Source organism: Palaemon carinicauda, chromosome 38 (assembly GCF_036898095.1).
Source record: "Palaemon carinicauda isolate YSFRI2023 chromosome 38, ASM3689809v2, whole genome shotgun sequence".
In the NCBI taxonomy this organism is placed as follows: Eukaryota; Metazoa; Arthropoda; class Malacostraca; order Decapoda; family Palaemonidae; genus Palaemon; species Palaemon carinicauda.
This window is the reverse complement of record NC_090762.1, coordinates 62,816,680-62,837,105: the sequence shown is the minus strand read 5'-3', so window position 1 is coordinate 62,837,105 and position 20,426 is coordinate 62,816,680. Positions and strand designations below refer to the sequence as shown.

The 20,426-nt window shown below is 44.4% G+C and overlaps 1 protein-coding gene across 9 annotated transcripts in view; it reads left to right on the top strand.

Moving 5' to 3' along the window:
* Positions 1–20,426, top strand: part of LOC137630680 (putative sodium-dependent multivitamin transporter) — a 202,626-nt gene that overhangs the window by 130,763 nt on the left and 51,437 nt on the right. For all 9 annotated transcript variants that reach the window (XM_068362299.1, XM_068362305.1, XM_068362304.1 and 6 more), the window contains 2 exons: positions 5,829–5,948; positions 6,213–6,363. In XM_068362299.1, the coding sequence (XP_068218400.1) occupies positions 5,829–5,948; positions 6,213–6,363 (271 nt within the window). The remainder of the gene's footprint in view (positions 1–5,828; positions 5,949–6,212; positions 6,364–20,426) is intronic.

Here is a 20,426-nt window from a genome sequence, read left to right as displayed (position 1 = left end):
ACTAAAATAAAACAATTTTAAACCATTTTCTGTACTGTAGTGAACATACCTTTGAGCAGCGGTTCGATGGCATACAGGGATGGATGTGGAGAGGATGGAAGGGGGAGGTTACTGCTTGGAAGGAGAGTCCCCTTCCATGATGTGGCGGGGTAGTTCTCCTTCAGGAGTTGTTTCTCTCTCCAATGAAAGGGTGGGCAGATCTATTTCAGGGGTTTCTTCTCTTCTTTGTCTCTTCTTTGGAGGAGAAACAGGCTTTGATGTAGCAGCTTTCTTTTCTTTTGTGAAAAACTGGTCTATTGTTAATTGTTTCTTCCTCCTCTGCAGTATTCTTCGAAAATGATACATGACACTATCATTAAACATATGCACTGCCCGGTTTGCTACTGCAATTTCTGGGTGGTATTTTTCAGCAAAAGCCTGCACATCTGCCCACTTGGAACAAATTTCATTGATGAGAGAACTTGGAACATCCTCCCTTACCTCATCCTCTTCTGAAGATTCCTGCTCCACAATCAGATCCTGCTGCTGTTGTTGTTGCAGGTGCAACAATTCCTCCACAGTCAACTCGGTAGAATGGCTTTCTACAAGCTCATCAATATCATCCTTGTCGACCTCAAGCCCCAAACTCCTGCCCATGACAACAATTTCCTCAACGACATCAGTGTCATCAGAAATTACAGGGGTAGCAGTGCTTGGACCCGCCTCTGGTTGGAAACCTTCAAACTCCCTCTCTGTGACACATGATGGCCACAGCTTACGCCAGGCAGAGTTCAATGTCCTATAGGTCACACCTCGCCAAGCTTGGTCAATCATGTTAACAGAGTTGAGGATGCTGAAGTGTTCCTTCCAGAATTCCTTTAGGGTCAACTTCGTGTCACTGGTCACTTCAAAACACTTTCTGAAAAGGGCCTTGGTATAGAGTTTTTTGAAGTTTGAAATGACCTGTTGGTCCATGGGCTGGAGTATGGGAGTAGTATTGGGGGGCAAGAATTTGATTTTGATAAAGCTGTATTCTTCTTTCAAGTCATCCTCGAGACCTGGAGGATGTGCAGGAGCATTGTCCATAACCAGAAGACATTTCATTGGCAAGCTCTTTTCAATGAGGTAAGCCTTAACCTGGGGGGCAAACACTTCGTTTATCCACTCAGTAAAGAATTGTCTTGTGACCCAAGATTTAGTGTTCGAGCGCCACATAACTGGTAGTGCACTTTTACAAATATTATTTCGTTTGAACACCCGGGGGTTGTCCGAGTGGTACACTAACAAGGGTTTGATCTTGCAATCGCCACTTGCATTTGCACACAGCAACAATGTTAGCCTATCTTTCATTGGCTTGTGACCTGGCATCTTCGTCTCGTCCTTGGTAATGTACGTATTGGCTGGCATTTTCTTCCAAAATAACCCAGTCTCATCACAATTAAAGACTTGTTGTGCGATCAAATTTTGTTCATTTATGTACCGATCGAATTCCCCCACGTATTTATCGGCTGCAATTTGATCCGAACTAGCTGCCTCCCCATGCCTAGTAACACGATGAATACCTGTTCTATTACGAAACTTTTCAAACCAACCCCTGCTCGCTTTAAATGTAAATGAATCACTTTCACTGGTACTCGGACTTTTCTTCACTAATTCTTCATAGATATGCAACGCTTTTTCACAAATGAACGCTTCACTAACACTTTCCCCGGCCAACTGTTTTTCTTTAATAAATATTAAAAGCAACTTTTCCATCTCCTCAATCACTTGTGGCCTTTGCTTAGTTACCGCCGTAACTCCCGTTGCAACATTCGCCTTCTTAATCATTTCTTTATGCTTTAAAAACGTAGAAATGGTCGACTTCGCCATTCCGTATTCTACCGCTAAATCGGACACTCGTACACCATTCTCATATTTCGCTATAATTTCCTTCTTCAACTCGATCGTTGTTCGCACTGTTTTCCTCTTCTCCTTCCCCTTAACACTCATTACTTTCTTGGGACTCATTATGAAAGCTAAAAAAGCAATTAAAAGCACTGAAAATCACTAAATCACAACGAATGCTGATCGCGCGTTGTCTGAGTGACGCTCTCGAGAGAACTGATGCTTCCCGAACAAGCGAGAGTGGCCGAGATGGCGCGATCATCACAAAGCCCATGCGGTCGTCACGTGTTCGGCTGGTCGAGTACCGAATTTTTGGTCGAGCACCGCAGCAAAAATTTCTCGAAAATTTTGGTCGAACTCCGAATTGTTCGAGTATAGAGTCGTTCGACTACCGAGGTATCACTGTATCGTGATGCCAGATATCTAATAATCAATCAATCAGGGCCTCTGCTAACACTTAGATAAAGTTTCTAATCATGTATGAATTAGTGGTGGACCTGTATCAATTATTGTTTTATTCCTCTCTATATCTATTTTCTTTTATTGAACTTCTTGTATTTCCAATTTTTTTCCATTCTTAGCTCTTCACACTGTTGGCATAATGCTGCATTCTTTTCCCATTTCATATGGAATGAAGATTGGAGCAGCCATTTGGCTTATTTGTTTCTACATGAATACAAAACCTCGTCCTTTGATAATAGTATGATTTCAGTGAAGCTGGAACTCTGCTGCTGAAATTTATAACTAGGTGTCAATAGTTACTGGTGGGTGGCAGGGATGATTTCAGCCACAGAGCAGTAAGGACGTACTCTGCGTTGAACAAAGCTTTGCTGTTTTTACTAATGAAATGTTTGCTTTCTCTCTTTCAGGTTCACTGTTTGATTTTGATGGAAAATCCATGAGTAGGCTTGCGGTTCTTCTTTGGTAAACCTGGCTGTTAGAGCTACGCACGAGGTGGATCTCCATTATTTATGCCCATTTTGCAGGGGACATGACTGTAGACAGTCATCCCCTTGTGACGAGTGTAGGTCATGGCCTCCTTTGCAGTAGTCTGAGTATGGGGAGGAGGAAAAAGTCTGAGAGATTCTTTGGCTTTGTGGTCTTCTTTGAAACCAAAGAAGTCTATTGGCTCTTGCTTCTCTCCCCCTGCTGCTTGAACTGCTGCGCTTTCTCTGGCTTCCTCTGACTTCCTCTAGAGTAAAGTCCTCCTCAGTAAAACCATAAAGGAAGGTCATTCTGATCTGCCATCGGGATAAGCTTCAGGTGAGGCTGTTTTATCGCTTCACCTAGTATTCCCTGCCCATTCCTTTAAAGCAAGTTCACTGTTGTAGTAGTTGACGACAACATTTCCGGTGGCCTTGCCCTAAGTATCTTGTGGCCCGCCTAAGGCATTGATGGTGTGCTGTCTGCAAAAAAGCTGCTGAAGGTTTTAAGTGACTTTAGACCCCCAGGACTTGCTACAGTGTCTTCATCGTCTGCCGGATCACCAGCAGAGAGCTTAGTCATAATTTATTATTATCAAGGTCATTGCATTCATTTGTTACTTGTGGATGAGACTACCTTCATCGACAGAGAAGCTAGTTTCTTACTGGTGGCTGCACCCAGTGATTGCTTTGGTAGTTCGTGAAGCATTACTAGCCAGTAACAAGCAGTCGCCTTAACTCCTGCTTTTGCTGGAGCAGGAATGTGGGATGATCTACGCTAGTAGCTGCACGAAGATTTTCATCACGGGAACTATTTGCCTCCATGAATTCTGTGGTCCACAGATATAGCTGAAGTGGGCTGGGACACACCTTGTGTATCAAATCCGTTGCGGGGATGTGGTCCACAGAAGGAATGTGTATGCTTTTCAACCTCCCAGTAATGCCTGTAGCATTGCTACATTGCAAACTTTCCAAATGAGTTAGGTAGAGCACTCATTAGCACTGTAAATGTCAATTCCCCTCTTTGTGACTAAAGTCATCAATGGGGCCCCTTTTAAAGACACTTAACAAGGAGTTGTATTCTCGGGAAGTTGCCAGTGTGGGAGAGCTTCTTGCAAAGTTTATCGTGGCAGGAGGGTTATTCGAACACACACACAATCATCTGGGACACAGTGTAGGGGTAAAATGGGATCCTTACATCACTACGTGGTGGAAAGGCTTCATACTTTTGAGTTTAACCATTATTTAACCTGCTTGCCATTCAGTTGAACAAGAAAATTCCAGTATTCTACTTTCTAGTCCCAGACAGTCGGCAGAATTCAAGGACGCCTTTCAAAAACCCTGGGAATCAAAGACACTTACACCTTTCTTTACATTTTGTCCATTACTCTGTGCCCAATGGTATCCACATTAGCTTTTTGTCTATCTTCCTTTGTCTGGAAAGCTTCTCCATCTCCACAGGGAAGGATACCACTCCCCCCTGTATCCAAGTTTTCATCTTGGACTCTGTGAGAATTGATAAGACTCATGAGGAGTGTGGTTCAGTCTTGACCTTCTAGAGAGCTGAAGCCGCATGTAACATATCGCAAGTTCTTAGTTCTTAACAAACCCTCTCAAGTCCACGGGACGTGTGGTAGATAGGGTTTTAACCCTTGATACTGTCCTCTACTTGCCTAGTCCTAGCAAAGCAAGTTAGAAACAACATAACTTTTCCTGTCTTACAAGTCTTTTTGAAGGATAGGGGATCTCCATTAATTCATGGCTGGGACCTATAACCCAGCCATTCATGACTTACAAGTCCTTCTCTTCCCTACAAGAACTGACTAGCAGGGACCAGGATGACTTACGTTCCTGTCCTGTAAGGAATAAAAGACAGAAATCTTGGAACTTTTTTATTTCTGACATGGTGGGACAATCAAACTTGCTTTTCCTGCAAGCGAGGATACTATTGGACCTTATCACGCTATGAGACGAGTCGGGTAATGATAGACAACCTTCCCCATTACCTACTGGAGTATACCCACAGTTCACTGGATATGTGTATACTCTACTTAGCCCAGTGGTAGTTGCTCTACAGACTGTAGCAAACCTAGCTCCCTCACAGGACAAATAAACATCTTGTCCAAGATAGCAGTAGTGATGTAAGTCTAGAATGAGAGGCAAGATCAACTTGTCCTTTTACCACTTATTCTTTTCCTTCCTTGGGGTGCAGCAGTCACTGCATTATTTGCTGGATCAGAATCTTTGAAGCAGATAAGTTGCATAATGGAGCAGCTGTCCTCAAGAAAGTACTTTTGCTTAGTAGTATCGCCCAAATTCTTCCATATGAGGGCAAGGATGGGAAAATGGTTTATATAATGATCTTAGTCATATTTATCCTCCACATTGATGAAGATTCTCCCTTGACAATCTATCAGTCCTGGGTAGTGACTTAGTGTAAGACATGCCTCACCTTCTTGCCCAGATCATTAAGAGTTTGACAGGAGTCATCACTTTTGCTCCTAAATGGGACCGAAGTGCTTTGACTTTTCTCGAGAAAGTAAACCAGTCAGTTTGGTTATAAGGACTTTTACCCTCCTAAGGATAAGTGTCTGTTAAAGTACAAAGGTTTGTATTCATGTAGATACAAATCTCAAATTTTAAAAGTAATCTGTTCTTTTCCTTACTATACAAACCTGGGTCCTTTTAAGTACATTTCCTGCCTTGATAAATCCACAAGTCCCAGGTTTAAGGTCAAAGGGGGGAGCTTGGGGCCCTGTTGGTTGGTTGTGGGTTACCTATCACTCTCCAGCTAACTAATGTCACTTTGTCAAGACTTTGCTTCAAGCATACTCCTATTTAAGTATTCATGTTTGTATGAGTAGGAAAAATGCAAATTACTATTAAGAATGTAATTTTTTCTCAATGATTGGGCATTATGAAAAGCATACCAAATACAATTTAAGCCAGGACCACTACCGAGTTGTAAATTAACTGTTTAACCTCTTGTGATTAATTCTCAAAAACATTCTGTATTTGTTCTAAAAGGAGCTTGATTTACAGTGCATCTTTGGACCCACGTGAGAGGCACACTATCTGGAGTTTGGGGATTGGAGGAATATTCACTTACTGTTCACTTTATGGTGTAAACCAGGCCCAGGTTCAACGGTTGCTGACTATAAAGTAAGTTTATCTTTGCTGTTCCAGTTAAATAGGATTATATATGGTATTTCCATTATATTATTTTTGGAATCATTAATAGTATCTTGACTAACAATATTCCTCGGATTTTATGTTTTTGCTGTTCTGTGATAGTCTTAATTAATCCTAGAAAGAAGTGACTAAATCAAACCAATTGAATATGATTTTGTGTCTTAATACTCTTGCCCTACTATTCATGTGGCATAATTCAGTTTTCTTATTGTTTTAAATATGGAAATTTCACAGAGATCTTCGTCGAGCTCAAGCATCACTTTGGCTCCAGCTGCCTATTCTAATGCTTTTGAGCACCTCTACGTCATTTGCTGGTTTGGTGCTTTATGCTCACTATCAAAACTGTGATCCCATGCGAAGTAGGCGCATAACAAATCCAGATCAGGTGAGCTGAAATTTTAGATTTTGTAAAACTTGATTACTTTTAGATTATGATTTTTGCCCTTAACAAGAAAGGAATTAATGAAACTGCCATTTTGCTACTGTAAGAAAGGAATCAATTTTTTTTAGTTTTTCATTTGGAAAATAACTTTGTTCCTGCACTAACAAACCTTACGCTATTTATAGGGATTATCTTTTGGCGGAGCTGGAAGGTTAGCCGTTAAGACTTTAATGCGAGGTGGCATCCCTACTGATCACTAGTAGTGGGGAGGGTAGTTGGGGGCTGGCGGTAACCCAGCCACCTATATCTACTCACACGGTTATCTAAGTCACTTTTTTCTTTTGGCTGGTAGAGTTTGGACATGTCCGCGCTCTCCTCCTTTAGGCTGGGCCATAATACAATATTGCTTTACGCTGAAATCTTTTTACTTTTCAGGTGTGACTGTCTTCTTGATGGCCCCTTGCGTACCTGCCCCGGGCCTGAAGGGCGCTCTAGTGGCACCTTCATGTTGTCAGTCGAAACAGGCCCTAATTCTCTGTGCCCGACCTGCAGGGGTCGTCGCTGCGACCTGCGACAAGTGAGCAAGTGGCCTGGCTTCCAGTGGAAAAAAATTGGGTGTCGTAGGAAGTAGTAATCCATGAGAGAACTCACTACCCCGGGGTCTTCCTCAGGGGCGAAGAGACCTCTTGCTTCCTCTTCTCGCACTCCTAGATCTCTTCCTGAAGCTCCTCCTGGGGATCGATTGAGTAGGAGTGCAGATCAGCTTATTCCATTGCAATCTCGGGGTACTGGGGATGTTGTTGCTTTCCCTAGAGGAGCACCTTTGCCTCCGGCCACCGAGGAACCATTTTCTCTTTCAGATGTGCTTTAGTCGTGGCCGTCCCTGGTAGTGACTGAATCCTTTCCAAAGAAGCTTTGCTTCAGATTCTTCAGCATGGCGTTCGGAGAGATCCTTTTCCTGCAGCTTCCGTGTTTGTCTTTTTTGTTGACTCCCTCTCCTGGCCCTTTCACGCTGTCTCACGGTCATCACTCCCGCTTACCCATCCGACGGCCTCGTGCTGACTGACGAAAAGCCTTTCCATCATCTTTGGACCTTGTCATGGGGAACATTCTAGCCCGCTTGAACGACGCTCGCCTTCTGTGGCTCTCCAATCTACGAGGGATTGTTAGCCTGTGGCCCGCTCTCAATGTCTTCGCCGCTCGCCAGAACAAGATTGGTCATCTTCTGGTCCTTTCTGACGATCACCGTCAGGAAGTCGTTCCCGACGCTCTTATGAGCATTGCTGCAGATCGCGAGATTGATGATCATCCTCACATTCTCGATGCTCTTCACGATCTCGACACTCCTCTTCACGATCTCGATGTTCTTCACGAGCTTGACGCTCCTCTTCATGAGCTTGACGCTCCTCTTCCCAAGCTTGACGTCCTCTTCCCGAGCTTTAGGTCCTCTTCCCGAGCTCGACGCTCCTCTTCACGATGTCGATGCTCTTCACGAGCTAGACGCTCCTCTTCCCGAGCTTGACGTCCTCTTCCCGAGCTTGACGTCCTCTTCCCGAGCTTGACGTCCTCTTCCCGAGCTTGACGTCCTCTTCCCGAGCTCGACGTTCCTCTTCACGGGCTCGACGCTCCTCTTCACGGGCTCGACGCACCTCTTCACGGGCTCGACGCACCTCTTCACGGGCTCGACGCACCTCTTCACGGGCTCGACGCACCTCTTCACGGGCTCGACGCACCTCTTCACGGGCTCGACGCACCTCTTCACGGGCTCGACGCACCTCTTCACGGGCTTGGAGCTCCTCTTCACGGGTTCGGAGCTCCTCTTCACGGGTTCGGAGCTCCTCTTCACGGGTTCGGAGCTCCTCTTCACGGGTTCGGAGCTCCTCTTCACGGGTTCGGAGCTCCTCTTCACGGGTTCGGCGCTCCTCGTCACGGGTTCGGCGCTCCTCCTCACGGGCTCGGCGCTCCTCCTCACGGGCTCGACGCTCTCATTCACAATTGAAATGATCAACCTCATGGGGATGACGATCTTTCTCCCGAGGACGACGCACTCCATCACTAGTTCAACGAGCACACACTGGTTCTCGACGCTCATCTTCCAGAGATGGATGCTCGTCTTCACGAGATCGAAGCTCTCGCTTCTAAACCTGGCAATATGCTTCATGATTGATGCGACACTCACCGACTGGGTGATCCCCTCTCCACGATCTTTCTCCTAGACAATCTGCATATGAACAACAATCTCAGAATAGATGCTCTCCATCTCGTCAACCCCCTGCTCCTTTTGCGGCACAGCGTCTCCTTGCTCAACGTTAGCCCACACGACGCTCTCCTATGTGACACTCTGCACTCCATGAGCTGCTTCCTTGGCCGATTTGTAGTCCTTCAGTGAACGACAGCTGTCCTCCAGCGCTCCGGAGGTGCCAAAGGCTTTCTCCTCCTCGTTCGCCGTCGTTCATTTGTGAAATGCTTCCATCCGCTTGGGAATCGTGCCCTTTCACGCATGAATCAGCCAATTTCATGCGTTTCTTCCGCGTTACAATCCTGCCTTCACGAGCGGTCACGAGCCTCTAACTTCCAGGAGGAACCTCGACAATTGCGACCTCCAACAGTCTGCCTATCCCCTTCCCAGAAGGAGTTAGAAAGCTGCAAAATAAGTTTGCGGGCGTCCCAAACTCCCTCGATCATCTCAGGAAGACTACGAAGGAGGATCTGCTAATGTGTCAACATCTAACTTTCCCTCCTCCTTTTCAGGTTCCGATACATCACCCGGCCAAGAGGCATTCCCCCATCGCTGGGTCTTCCGAAGGACGCCCCAAACCTGACATCCGTAGGCTAACTTCCTTCATGGTTCGACACCTTGATGTCTGCCCTACAGCAGTCTCTGGGGGACCCAAGTCTCCCAGCCCCGCCTCTTCCATAACAACTTTCTTCCGCAGGCCTGTCAGACTCCAGGAGGAAGCCTTCACTGGTTTGACTTCCTGACAATCTCCGTGGTTCACCTGTCCCCATCATCCAGACTTATAGGAGAATGCAGGAGTGAGTCTAGGTCAGTTCAGGATTTTTTCCATCTGCAACTAACTTCTATACTCTCTGGATGTAGGATGACAACTAAGCAAAAGAGGAAGATGCCGCATTACACTCCACCGCATGCTGACTAGCTTCATCCAAGGTTAAGCAGGGGCGTGGACTCTCCTCGTGAGATATCCCTTCGGCCTTTCAGTCCAGAACCACTGGAAGTGGTTTCACCGGAACTTCGCCCCGTCTCCAGGCCTACAGGAGACAAGGAACCTTCGACTTCTGAGGCTCACGCCCCAACAGAGCAAAAACCCCCCCGTGAGCTTCTATCCATGAGGAATACTTTCTGCCCTGTAAGGAACCAAGGGTCTCTAAGATGATTCCCAAGAGTTCAAAGCCAAGGGAAGCCCTCAAGCAAGAGAAGGCTCAAGGATCTCTTGAGGCAGGAACCTCCCAAGAGACTACACTGGTTAACGACATTGACCCACCCCAGGCTCCAATTGGTCAGAGCTTGGAGGTGGATGAGATTTTCGATTCGGATGACGACTACCTTTCGAGAGCAGAGAGTCCTAAGTTCTACTCTGAAGATGAGCGCAGAGTCTGAACATGTTTTGTGGCAAGTCCTTGCATGCATGCGCACAATAAATAAGCTGTCAGATCTGGGTACCAGAAGGCCAAGATATGGTTCTGGACCACATGTTTGGCACCCAGAAGCCCATTAAGACCAGTGCAGTCTTGCCTTTGTCGAAGGGACTAACAGCAGGCAGTAAATTAGCTATCTTGCTATCATCGTCTCTTGCTCTAGAGGCAGGTTCATTGTTTTAAGCTCCTCTCGCTTCCTTTCATCTGGCAAAGGAAGTACTGTGAGATTCCTAACAAACTCCTTCCAGCTCTACCCCTGGACCCCTCAGTAGTCTCTCTTACAAAGTGCGTCTCTGTACAAAGACTTTTCAGCCTCACCACCTCACTTTCGGCAACTGAACTCCTCAACATTGAGAGGGCGCGTAAGTGTGCCATGCAGGTTGCTTCGTGGTTTGATTTATGGCTGGGGTTGTTGTGCCACATTGTTAGATTTATCCATGGAATCTACAAAGCCGTCCTTTGAATACTTTTTGTTGTCAGGTACCCACGTAGTCAACCTGTGGGCAAATGCTATTCTGAAGAGAAGGGATACTGTGTTGGAGAGATTCTACAGGTGTGTCCCGAAAGTGGAAGTAACACGCCTATGAGACTCGACACTTGAGGGAACTTCTCTCTTCGACCCAGAAGAAATACCAGGCAGCTGATGGGTGGAGAAAATCCTCCAAGGATTCTCTCCTTCATAGGGCCATGACCTCCTAGCCCTACGGGAAGGCTTCTCAACCTCCCAGGAATCGGCCCCAACCAGTGAAGTCCTCAACCATCAGGACAGCAGGATCCTCCAACAAGGTGTCATGGCGGACCTTTCCTGCCAGAGACCCTAAGGGCCTTGACCCTGGAACGGTACGGTGGGTCGTCCGCGACCCCGAGCGTCAAAACAAAAGAGGTTTTTCTCACGTGACTCACCCCCGTGACTGAATTTGTGGGTGATCGACCTGCAGTCGGTGTCTCGCCTACACACACTAGTAGTGTCCAGATGTGCATCGCTGTAGCTGTACTCCTTCCCAGATTTCTGAGACGCGTCGGGGTCGAGCGCGACCGAGTTTACCCTTCTAAGGTAATTTGCATACAGTAATTATCAAAGTTATTACGTATTATGAAATTGTCGTAGAATGGTGCAACTTGTATAGGTTATCAGTTGTGGAAAGTCTTGGTGGATTGTTTGGCTACCATGTGCATGATTTTTTTTTTAGTTGAAATGTCGTTCATCACCACGAGGACCATTTTACCGCGAGTGCCCCTTTTTCATTTTTTTTTTCATTTTTTGGCCAAGTCATTTTTCCGAAAGAAATTGCCAAATAGTGTCGCAAAACTTTTGCTTTTTTAGGGTTGGAAAGTGTGTCTAGATGATCTGGCTACCCATGCGTGACTTTGTTTTTGTCAGATACGCCGTAGATATTGGTATGTGGGGTATTTTCCTGCGGTTGCCAAATTGTTTTTTTTCAATATTTGTAAAAATTTACTACGTAGTAAGGAATTGCCGTATATTATTGATTTTTTTTCATGTTTATTTGTTAGAAAGTGTGCCTTGATGGTTGGGCTAACACGTGCATGTCTTTTTTTTTATCTGAGATGCCGTATATTAGAATGTTGGCCATTTTTCCACGAGTGCCCCTTTTTATTTGTTTTGCATTTTTTTGCTTAGTCATGTTACCGTAAGGAATTGGCAAGTAGTGTCGCAAAACTTATATTTTTATAGTGTTGGAAAGTATTTCTAGATGATCTGGCTACCCATGCCTATCTTTTTTTTTAGCCAGATATGGCGTATATATAGGTATGTGTTCGATTTTCCTGTGATTGCCCTTTTTTCGTTTTTTCCCATTTCTTTCAAAATTACTACGTACTAAGGAACTATCACAGAGTAATGATTCATTTAGATGTTGATTTGTCGGAAAATGTGCCTTGATGGTTTGCCTAGCACGTGGCTGAAATTTTTGTTTTCTGAAATGCCGTATATTAGAATGTTGGCCATTTTTACGCGAGTGCCCCTTTTTATTTGTTTTGCATTTTTTTGCTGAGTCATGTTACCGTAAGGAATTGGCAAGTAGTGTCGCAAAACTTATATTTTTATAGTGTTGGAAAGTGTTTCTAGATCTGGCTACCCATGCCTATCTTTTTTTTTAGCCAGATATGGCGTATATATAGGTATGTGTTCGATTTTCCTGTGATTGCCGTTTTTTCCCATTTCTTTCAAAATTACTACGTACTAAGGAACTATCACAGAGTAATGATTCATTTAGATGTTTATTTGTCGGAAAATGTGCCTTGATGGTTTGCCTAGCACGTGGCTGAAATTTTTGTTTTCTGAAATGCCGTATATTAGAATGTTGGCCATTTTTCCGCGAGTGCCCCTTTTTATTTGTTTTTCATTTTTTTGCTTAGTCATGTTACCGTAAGGAATTGGCAAGTAGTGTCGCAAAACTTATATTTTTATAGTGTTGGAAAGTGTTTCTAGATGATCTGGCTACCCATGCCTATCTTTTTTTTTTAGCCAGATATGGCGTATATATAGGTATGTGTTGGATTTTCCTATGATTGCCATTTTTTGGTTTTTTCCCGTTTCTTTCAAAATTACTACGTACTAAGGAACTATCACAGAGTAATGATTCATTTAGATGTTTATTTGTTGGAAAATGTGCCTTGATGGTTTGCCTAGCACGTGGCTGAATTTTTTTTTTTCTGAAATGCCGTATATTAGAATGTTGGCCATTTTTCCGCGAGTGCCCCTTTTTATTTGTTTTTCATTTTTTTGCTTAGTCATGTTACCGTAAGGAATTGGCAAGTAGTGTCGCAAAACTTATATTTTTATAGTGTTGGAAAGTATTTCTAGATGATCTGGCTACCCATGCCTATCTTTTTTTTTAGCCTGATATGGCGTATATATAGGTATGTGTTCGATTTTCCTGTGATTGCCATTTTTTCATTTTTTCCCATTTCTTTCAAAATTACTACGTACTAAGGAACTATCACAGAGTAATGATTCATTTAGATGTTGATTTGTCGGAAAATGTGCCTAGCACGTGGCTGAAATTTTTGTTTTCTGAAATGCCGTATATTAGAATGTTGGCCATTTTTCCGCGAGTGCTCCTTTTTATTTGTTTTGCATTTTTTTGCTTAGTCATGTTACTGTAAGGAATTGGCAAGTAGTGTCGCAAAACTTATATTTTTATAGTGTTGGAAAGTGTTTCTAGATGATCTGGCTACCCATGCCTATCTTTTTTTTTAGCCAGATATGGCGTATATATAGGTATGTGTTCGATTTTCCTGTGATTTCGTTTTTTCCCATTTCTTTCAAAATTACTACGTACTAAGGAACTATCACAGAGTAATGATTCATTTAGATGTTATTTGTCGGAAATTGTGCCTTGATGGTTTGCCTAGCACGTGGCTGAATTTTTTTTTTCTGAAATGCCGTATATTAGAATGTTGGCCATTTTTCCGCGAGTGCCCCTTTTTATTTGTTTTTCATTTTTTTGCTTAGTCATGTTACCATAAGGAATTGGCAAGTAGTGTTGCAAAACTTATATTTTTATAGTGTTGGAAAGTGTTTCTAGATGATCTGGCTACCCATGCCTATCTTTTTTTTTTAGCCAGATATGGCGTATATATAGGTATGTGTTCGATTTTCCTGTGATTGCCCTTTTTTTGTTTTTTCCCATTTCTTTCAAAATTACTACGTACTAAGGAACTATCACAGAGTAATGATTCATTTAGATGTTTATTTGTCGGAAAATGTGCCTTGATGGTTTGCCTAGCACGTGGCTGAATTTTTTTTTTTTTCTGAAATACCGTATACAGTATTAGAATGTTGGCCATTTTTCCGCGAGTGCCCCTTTTTATTTGTTTTTCATTTTTTTGCTTAGTCATGTTACCGTAAGGAATTGGCAAGTAGTGTCGCAAAACTTATATTTTTATAGTGTTGGAAAGTGTTTCTAGATGATCTGGTCACCCATGCCTATCTTTATTTTTAGCCAGATATGGAGTATATATAGGTATGTGTTCGATTTTCCTGCGATTGCCACTTTTTCGTTTTTTCTCATTTCTTTCAAAATTACTACGTACTAAGGAACTATCACAGAGTAATGATTCATTTAGATGTTTATTTGTCGGAAAATTTTGTTAACTTCTTTTTTGATTGAATATCATCAAATTTTTTTAGCTAAAATATTATATTGTTTTACATTTTTTTTTTTTCGATTTTATTTCCCTTCAAAAAGTTTTTTTTGGATCAGAATTCTAATTTTATAGTCGTAAAATAATCGACACTCATCCAGTAATCCACCATACAATTTTTATGCATATCCAAGAATAATTAGATTAGTAAATAACACCTTGAAATTGACATACCCTTCCTACATTTCAGGTGGCAGATTAGGGAGTCTGAGTCAGTGTGGTTGGCGGCCATTTTGTGGACATATCCGAAGCGTAAGTTGCCCTATCTATATATATTCTTGTTCCCTATAGAATTTGTGATATTTTGGTATATTTTTACCTGCATAAATATCATTATATATTAAATATATGTATTTTTTACGAAATCTCTAAGTACTCAAAAAATGACCTTTAGATATGGCCATGATATAAATGTAATTTACAAAATAATGAAGATTTTTTTTACATATTTCTATTCTAGGATAACATATGTTTATTCCCTAAAAAAATTAGCCACTTCCTATTTCATTTGGGTACCCAAAAAAATTCATGAAATTTGGACAAATTTTTTTGGCCAAAAAAAGTTACCCTTTTTTTCTCATTTCAGATCTTCACCTCCATGGGTCTGACTTCATCCAAAATACATCAAGATGTGTCCTAAACATTCAAGAATCAATTCCTAAAAGGATTTGTGTATATATGTATAATTTTTTTTTTTATGAATTTTTATGTAAGGTCTTTTTATTTTTCTACCTAATTTTTAAAAATATTTATGATAAATAGTTTTTCCGCAGATGAGTAGTATTTATCTTTACAGTAGTTTTAAGCATTCATTGAACTTTTTTTTGGCAAAAAAAAGGAGGTTACTGCAAAAACAGATTTTTCAAGAATTTTTTTTTTGCGTCGGGGTCGCGCACGACCGAGTATACCCTTAAAGGGGTGTCCGAGGAGCGTACCTATCCAGGGTTAAACCCTTGAAAGGAAGGAAAAGTGGAAGGGGGGCCGGCCAAGGTGGTCGCTCCTGCTAGGAAGGGAAATCCCCTCACCCATCCACTGGTGGGGGATGCCAGCAATACCTCTGGCGGAGGTGGCAGCACCACGGGGCAGAGCCCTGGACGATTGCAGTGATTGGCGTAGGGTATCGCGTCCCATTCATTTTCTCTCTCCCACCACTGACTTGGGATTCAGTTCCATCGAGTTCCTATATGAAGGGATCCGTAAAGGAGCTGTCTCCAGGATGAAATCTAGACCATGTTGAAGAAGTGTGCTCTTCAACGAGACTCCAGGATTCTACAGTCGACTCTTATTTTTGAAAAAGGCGTCTAAATGCTGGAGATCAGTCATTGATCTCTCATCCCTAAACAAGTTCGTCTTACAAACCCCATTCAGGATGGAGTCGGGAGACACGGTAAGGCCACAAAACTTCATATGCACTCTGGATCTCAGAGACGCATACTTTTGGATCCCAATCCATCTGTCTTCCAGGACGTATCTCGGATTCATACACAAGAACAGGCATTACCAGTTAAAGGTGCTGTTTTTCGGCCTCTCGATAGCACGTCAGGTCTTCACGAGGGTGTTCGCCCTAGTGTTACTTTGGGCTCACGATAACGGCATTTGTCTTTTAAGGTACCTCGACGAGTGGATTATTCTGACAGACTCAGCGACGACCCTTCTTCAACACGGAGACAGACTACTCAAGTTTTGTCAGGATCTGGGGATTATGATAAATCTCTGTCATCACTGCTCTCCTCTCAAAGATTCATATACCTGGGTGTGATTATAGACACCAACCTCCAAAAAGTTCTTCCATCAGATGACAGAGTACACAGGTTGAGGGAAGAGGCAAGCCCCTTCCTTAAATGGGATCTACCATCCTGACAGTGGTTGTGCTTTCTAGGTCATCAGACATCCCTGGTCCGTCTTGTTCCCACTGACTGCCTCAGAACACGATCTCTCCAATGGCGATGTAAGTCCATGTGGAACCAGCTTACCGGCTCCCCGGAGACTAGTTCCTATGGGACAGGACCAAGTGATGGATCTTCAATGGTGGGTGGCAGAGGAGATCCTCCTCAAAGGAATAGACCTTCTCGTCCCTCCTCCTGACTTGATGCTCTACTGTACATAGACGCATCAAAAGAAGGATGGGGGCCCACTTACTGCAACACAGTCTCAGATCTCTGGTCCGAGTCCAAAAGGTACTGGTACATAAATCTCCTAGAGATGAGAGCAGGCAGCGTTTTTAGCTCTCCAGCAGTTCCAACAGTGGCTAGCGGGTCACTCCGTGATGTTGATGAGCGACAACACGTAAACAAACAAGGCAGTACCTTTTCGCAGCCCTTATGCCATCTAGCAGTAGAGATGCTGAGATGGACAAAAGACCATTTGGTGTCCCTATCAGCTCGCTTCATTTCGAGAAAAAGGAATGTGCTCGCAGACAACCTGAGCAGAGCGACTCAGATAGTGGGCTCTGAATGGTCTTTGAATTCTCTGAGCCAGCAAATTAGTGACATTGTGGAGTTCTCCGACTAGATCTGTTTGCGACGTCCCTGAATTTCAAGCTCTTGCTATCCGGCTCTCCAGTCCCGGACCCTCAGGCTCTATGGCAAGATGCATTCCAATAACGGTGGGACAACCTTGATGTGTACAGCTTTCCCCCGTATTGTCTGATGAGAAGGGTGCTCAACATGACAAGATCATCAAACAACCTACTGATGACACTTGTAGCCCTGCTGTGGCACCATACAGAATAGTTCCTGGACCTTCTGCAACTCCTGGTAGGTCTTCAGAGAGAACTTTCTCGCCAAGACAAGATCTACTCAAACTACCACACGTGAACATCTTCCACAAGGCTGTTCCGTCTCTTTGGCTTCACGCCTGGAGACTATTCAGCATCTCTCTAAGAGGCTTTTCACAAGTTGTAAGAAGGATGTCTGGATATTTACAGAGGTCTTCAGCCTCAGTTTACCTGCCAAAGTGGACTGTTTTCTGTGGTTGGTGTCGTGGAATGGGGATCTCTCCCCTCGATGCCACTATACCAACAATAGTGGAGTTTCTTGTATAACTTTGGGAGGAAAAAGCACTTTCAGACTCTGATGATGAAAGACTATCACTCAGCCTTTAGCTTAGCCTCTAGACTGAAAAAACTAGACCTTTCCTATCTGTTGGATCCTTCTTTCCTCATATGAAGTTATGAGATCACTTGTCCCCAGTTGGAGATCAGACCTCCTTGGAGCATGGTTCACATTTTGCGATCCTTAAAGGGCCCACCTTACGAACCATTACACCATGCAATAGACCTTAATTTCACGTTGAAGACAGCGTTCGAACTGGCTTAAGCTTTCACAAAGAGAGATAGTGAACTTCATAATTTCTGATACGACATCGCCCATTCAAGGGTAATAGGGAGAGGTGACACTCGGCTTCTTCCCCGAGTTTATTGCAAAGACTCATGGTATTGGGGTACCTGACCCTAGATTTGGACCCTTTCAGATTAAGAGTCTGCGTTCTGTAACAGAGGACCTAGATCTAGTGTTATTCTGCCCAATGAGAAGTTTGAGATATTATTTTAAACACACTGCAGCAGCTTGTCCCTGGCTGGCAGCCCTCTTTGTCAGTACAGAGAGAATTAAGAGGAAGGTTACCAAGAATAGCATCTTTACCTGGACTCTCAGTTATAGACTCGGCACTGAATCCCGACTCCTCCAGCTTGACAACCCAGACCTCACATCATCGGGCATCAGTATGTCCCTGGCACTCAAACGCAACTTTTCTGTAATTCGGGTATTACAAGTGGGCATGTGGAGGCATCAGATGACCTTCACCACCTATCACCTGCAAGATGTGACCCAGAGGAACCTCAATACGTTTTCTATCTGTCCTTTGGTGGCTGCACAACAAGTGGTTTAAGAATACCTCGGGCTCCTTGTTGGACAAATAGCAGATGGTTGAGGGCATTGGTTACCTGGGATTAGTCTGGGAGGAATGAATAAGAATGACTGGCTCTTTTCCTTTTGTTCATCCTCCCCTCTTATGGTGAACAGCCCCATGAGTCCCTCTACAAGCTGGCCTTACCCATCTGCAGGTAAGAACCATTTACCTTGTGTATACCTTTTTATAGATTTTATATTTGTACTCGTCCCCAATGCCTCCCTGTGTGTGTAAATTATGCATTCCTATTTTTAAACTTTGAATATGCTTACCTAGACATTCACATACTCTCACAACCACACAGGTTGCTCAGGCTGTTATCAATACTCCTTTTATGTTTCACTTTAGCAAGGTGTCAAGGTTTCCCTTAGTTACAGTCAAACACTGTACAGAGAATACCCTGGTCTGTGACCAAGCCAGTGGTTGGACTTACTACCCTTCTAATGGATGAGTCATCCCTATAAATAGCATAAGGTTTGTTAGTGTAGGAACAATTGACAAATTTGGAAGTAATTTGTATTTTTCCTAACTAATACAAACCTGTAGCTATTTAATAAAATTGTCCCGCCATCACCTGTCCCCCCAATAAGTCCTGCCTGCAACTAAAGAGAGGTAGCCCCTCTTATAGAGGACTGTTCCGCATTGAAACCTCTTCTCATGTTGAGCCACATGGGTTAGGCGGACTGACATCCTCTGATAAGAGGTGGATAACTGGCTTGCTCCTTCATTGGAAACCAACCCCTCTGGTGAGGACCTGGATAATACAAACGTGGATCTTGGTATTGACAATTCCTTTCTCGGGTTCCAATATTGGGATATTAGAACCCTACTCATGCTGTGTAGAGAAGAAAAGAGAGAAAATATGAGATCTCTGCAAAACAGATATATATATAGAAAGGCAGAAACATTACCTGGTCACTATGAAATAGTGAATTATAAAAAAAGATTTGTTCCAACACGGAGTACTTACCTCGAACTACTTTCTTAGGAGTATCTGGGATCTCCTCCCAACCGACCAGAGTTGTTTGTAGTTTACCCTACACCCGTTTTCTATGAGGGGTCACCTCTGGTGGAGTGATACGCGCCCTGAGGCGACCTCGGGTCAGAGAGCATGCTTGTTCAGGTCTCGATCCCCAGTAAGTTCTCTGGTCGCGTCACGATAACATCACGACGCTCGCCTTACCCAGTGCGACCCTTTGTGTCCCCGACCCCCTTTGTCTCTCACGCGGTTCCCACGTGGTACTTTTGTGCTCTCCCTTATCCTTTCCCTTTGTGTTCCTGTGTCTCGCGGTGCCTTACTAGTGCGTAATGGAGCATACCCGTCGTTGTCCTGGGCCTATGGCCGGTAAATCGTGTGGTGCTTTTCTGACGAAACCTGAAGTTGACCCGCACTCCTTTTGTTCTTCGTGTAGGGGCAGTGTGTGTTCCCCTACAGCCACGTGTCCGGTGTGCGAGTCCTGGAACGAGGTGCAGTGGGCGCGTTATGGTACCAAGAAGAAGAAGGCGTCTAAGAGATCGCCTAAGAAACCGAGCGTCTCTTCTCCTCTTGCTTCGCCGGGTGTATCGTCAGACAGAGCCTCGCTGCCGCCTTCCCCTACCCAGAGTAGGGGAAGATGTAAGTCGGTTGCGGGGAAGAGGCCTATGGCCCTTCCCCAGGAGTCTGAATTACGTGATAGTGGTGTTGTGGCGTCATTCCAGGCAAGTGAGGGGCCTGAAGGAGGGACGGGAGTATGTTCGGGGGACGGAACCCTGGTGCAAGCAGGGCCCGTCTCCTCAGATGATCCTATGTGGGGAAAAACTGTACCTATCTTTTCTCCCGCCTCGTGGGCGTGTTTTTCAGGTGCTTCCGCAGCCGAGGGATCCGCCGAGAAGAAAGACTCGCCGCCGTCAGACTCCCTCGCGTGGGTGCCGCAGAAGACGCCCTTCAGGTCTCCGTTGAGGATGGAGGAAGGATTTGAAACCTGGTCCCCCATCGAGGAACTCCCACGCTCCCCTCCAGCGCCTTCAGCGACGTTTCCGTCCGTCTTCCTACAAGCTCTCTTCTCCCATCGAGCGATGCGTGGGCCCACCAACAACGCTGCACGAGTCGGGCCCGCCTGTGAGAACATGCAAGTCGTCGGGCTCCACAGTCATGGCCTCCTCATGCTCCTCGGAAGACGAAGCCCCGAGGGACCATAGAAGACGCCGTGAGAGGTCCCGCAGGAGACGTTCTCACTCTTGCTCCCGCTCTAGATCCCGCCACGTGGGTAGGCGCTCTAGATCCCCCAGGAGGAAATATAGGAGAAGTGGCTCCCCGGGGGAAGAATGGGTCGTCATCCCTCGTAGCAAAC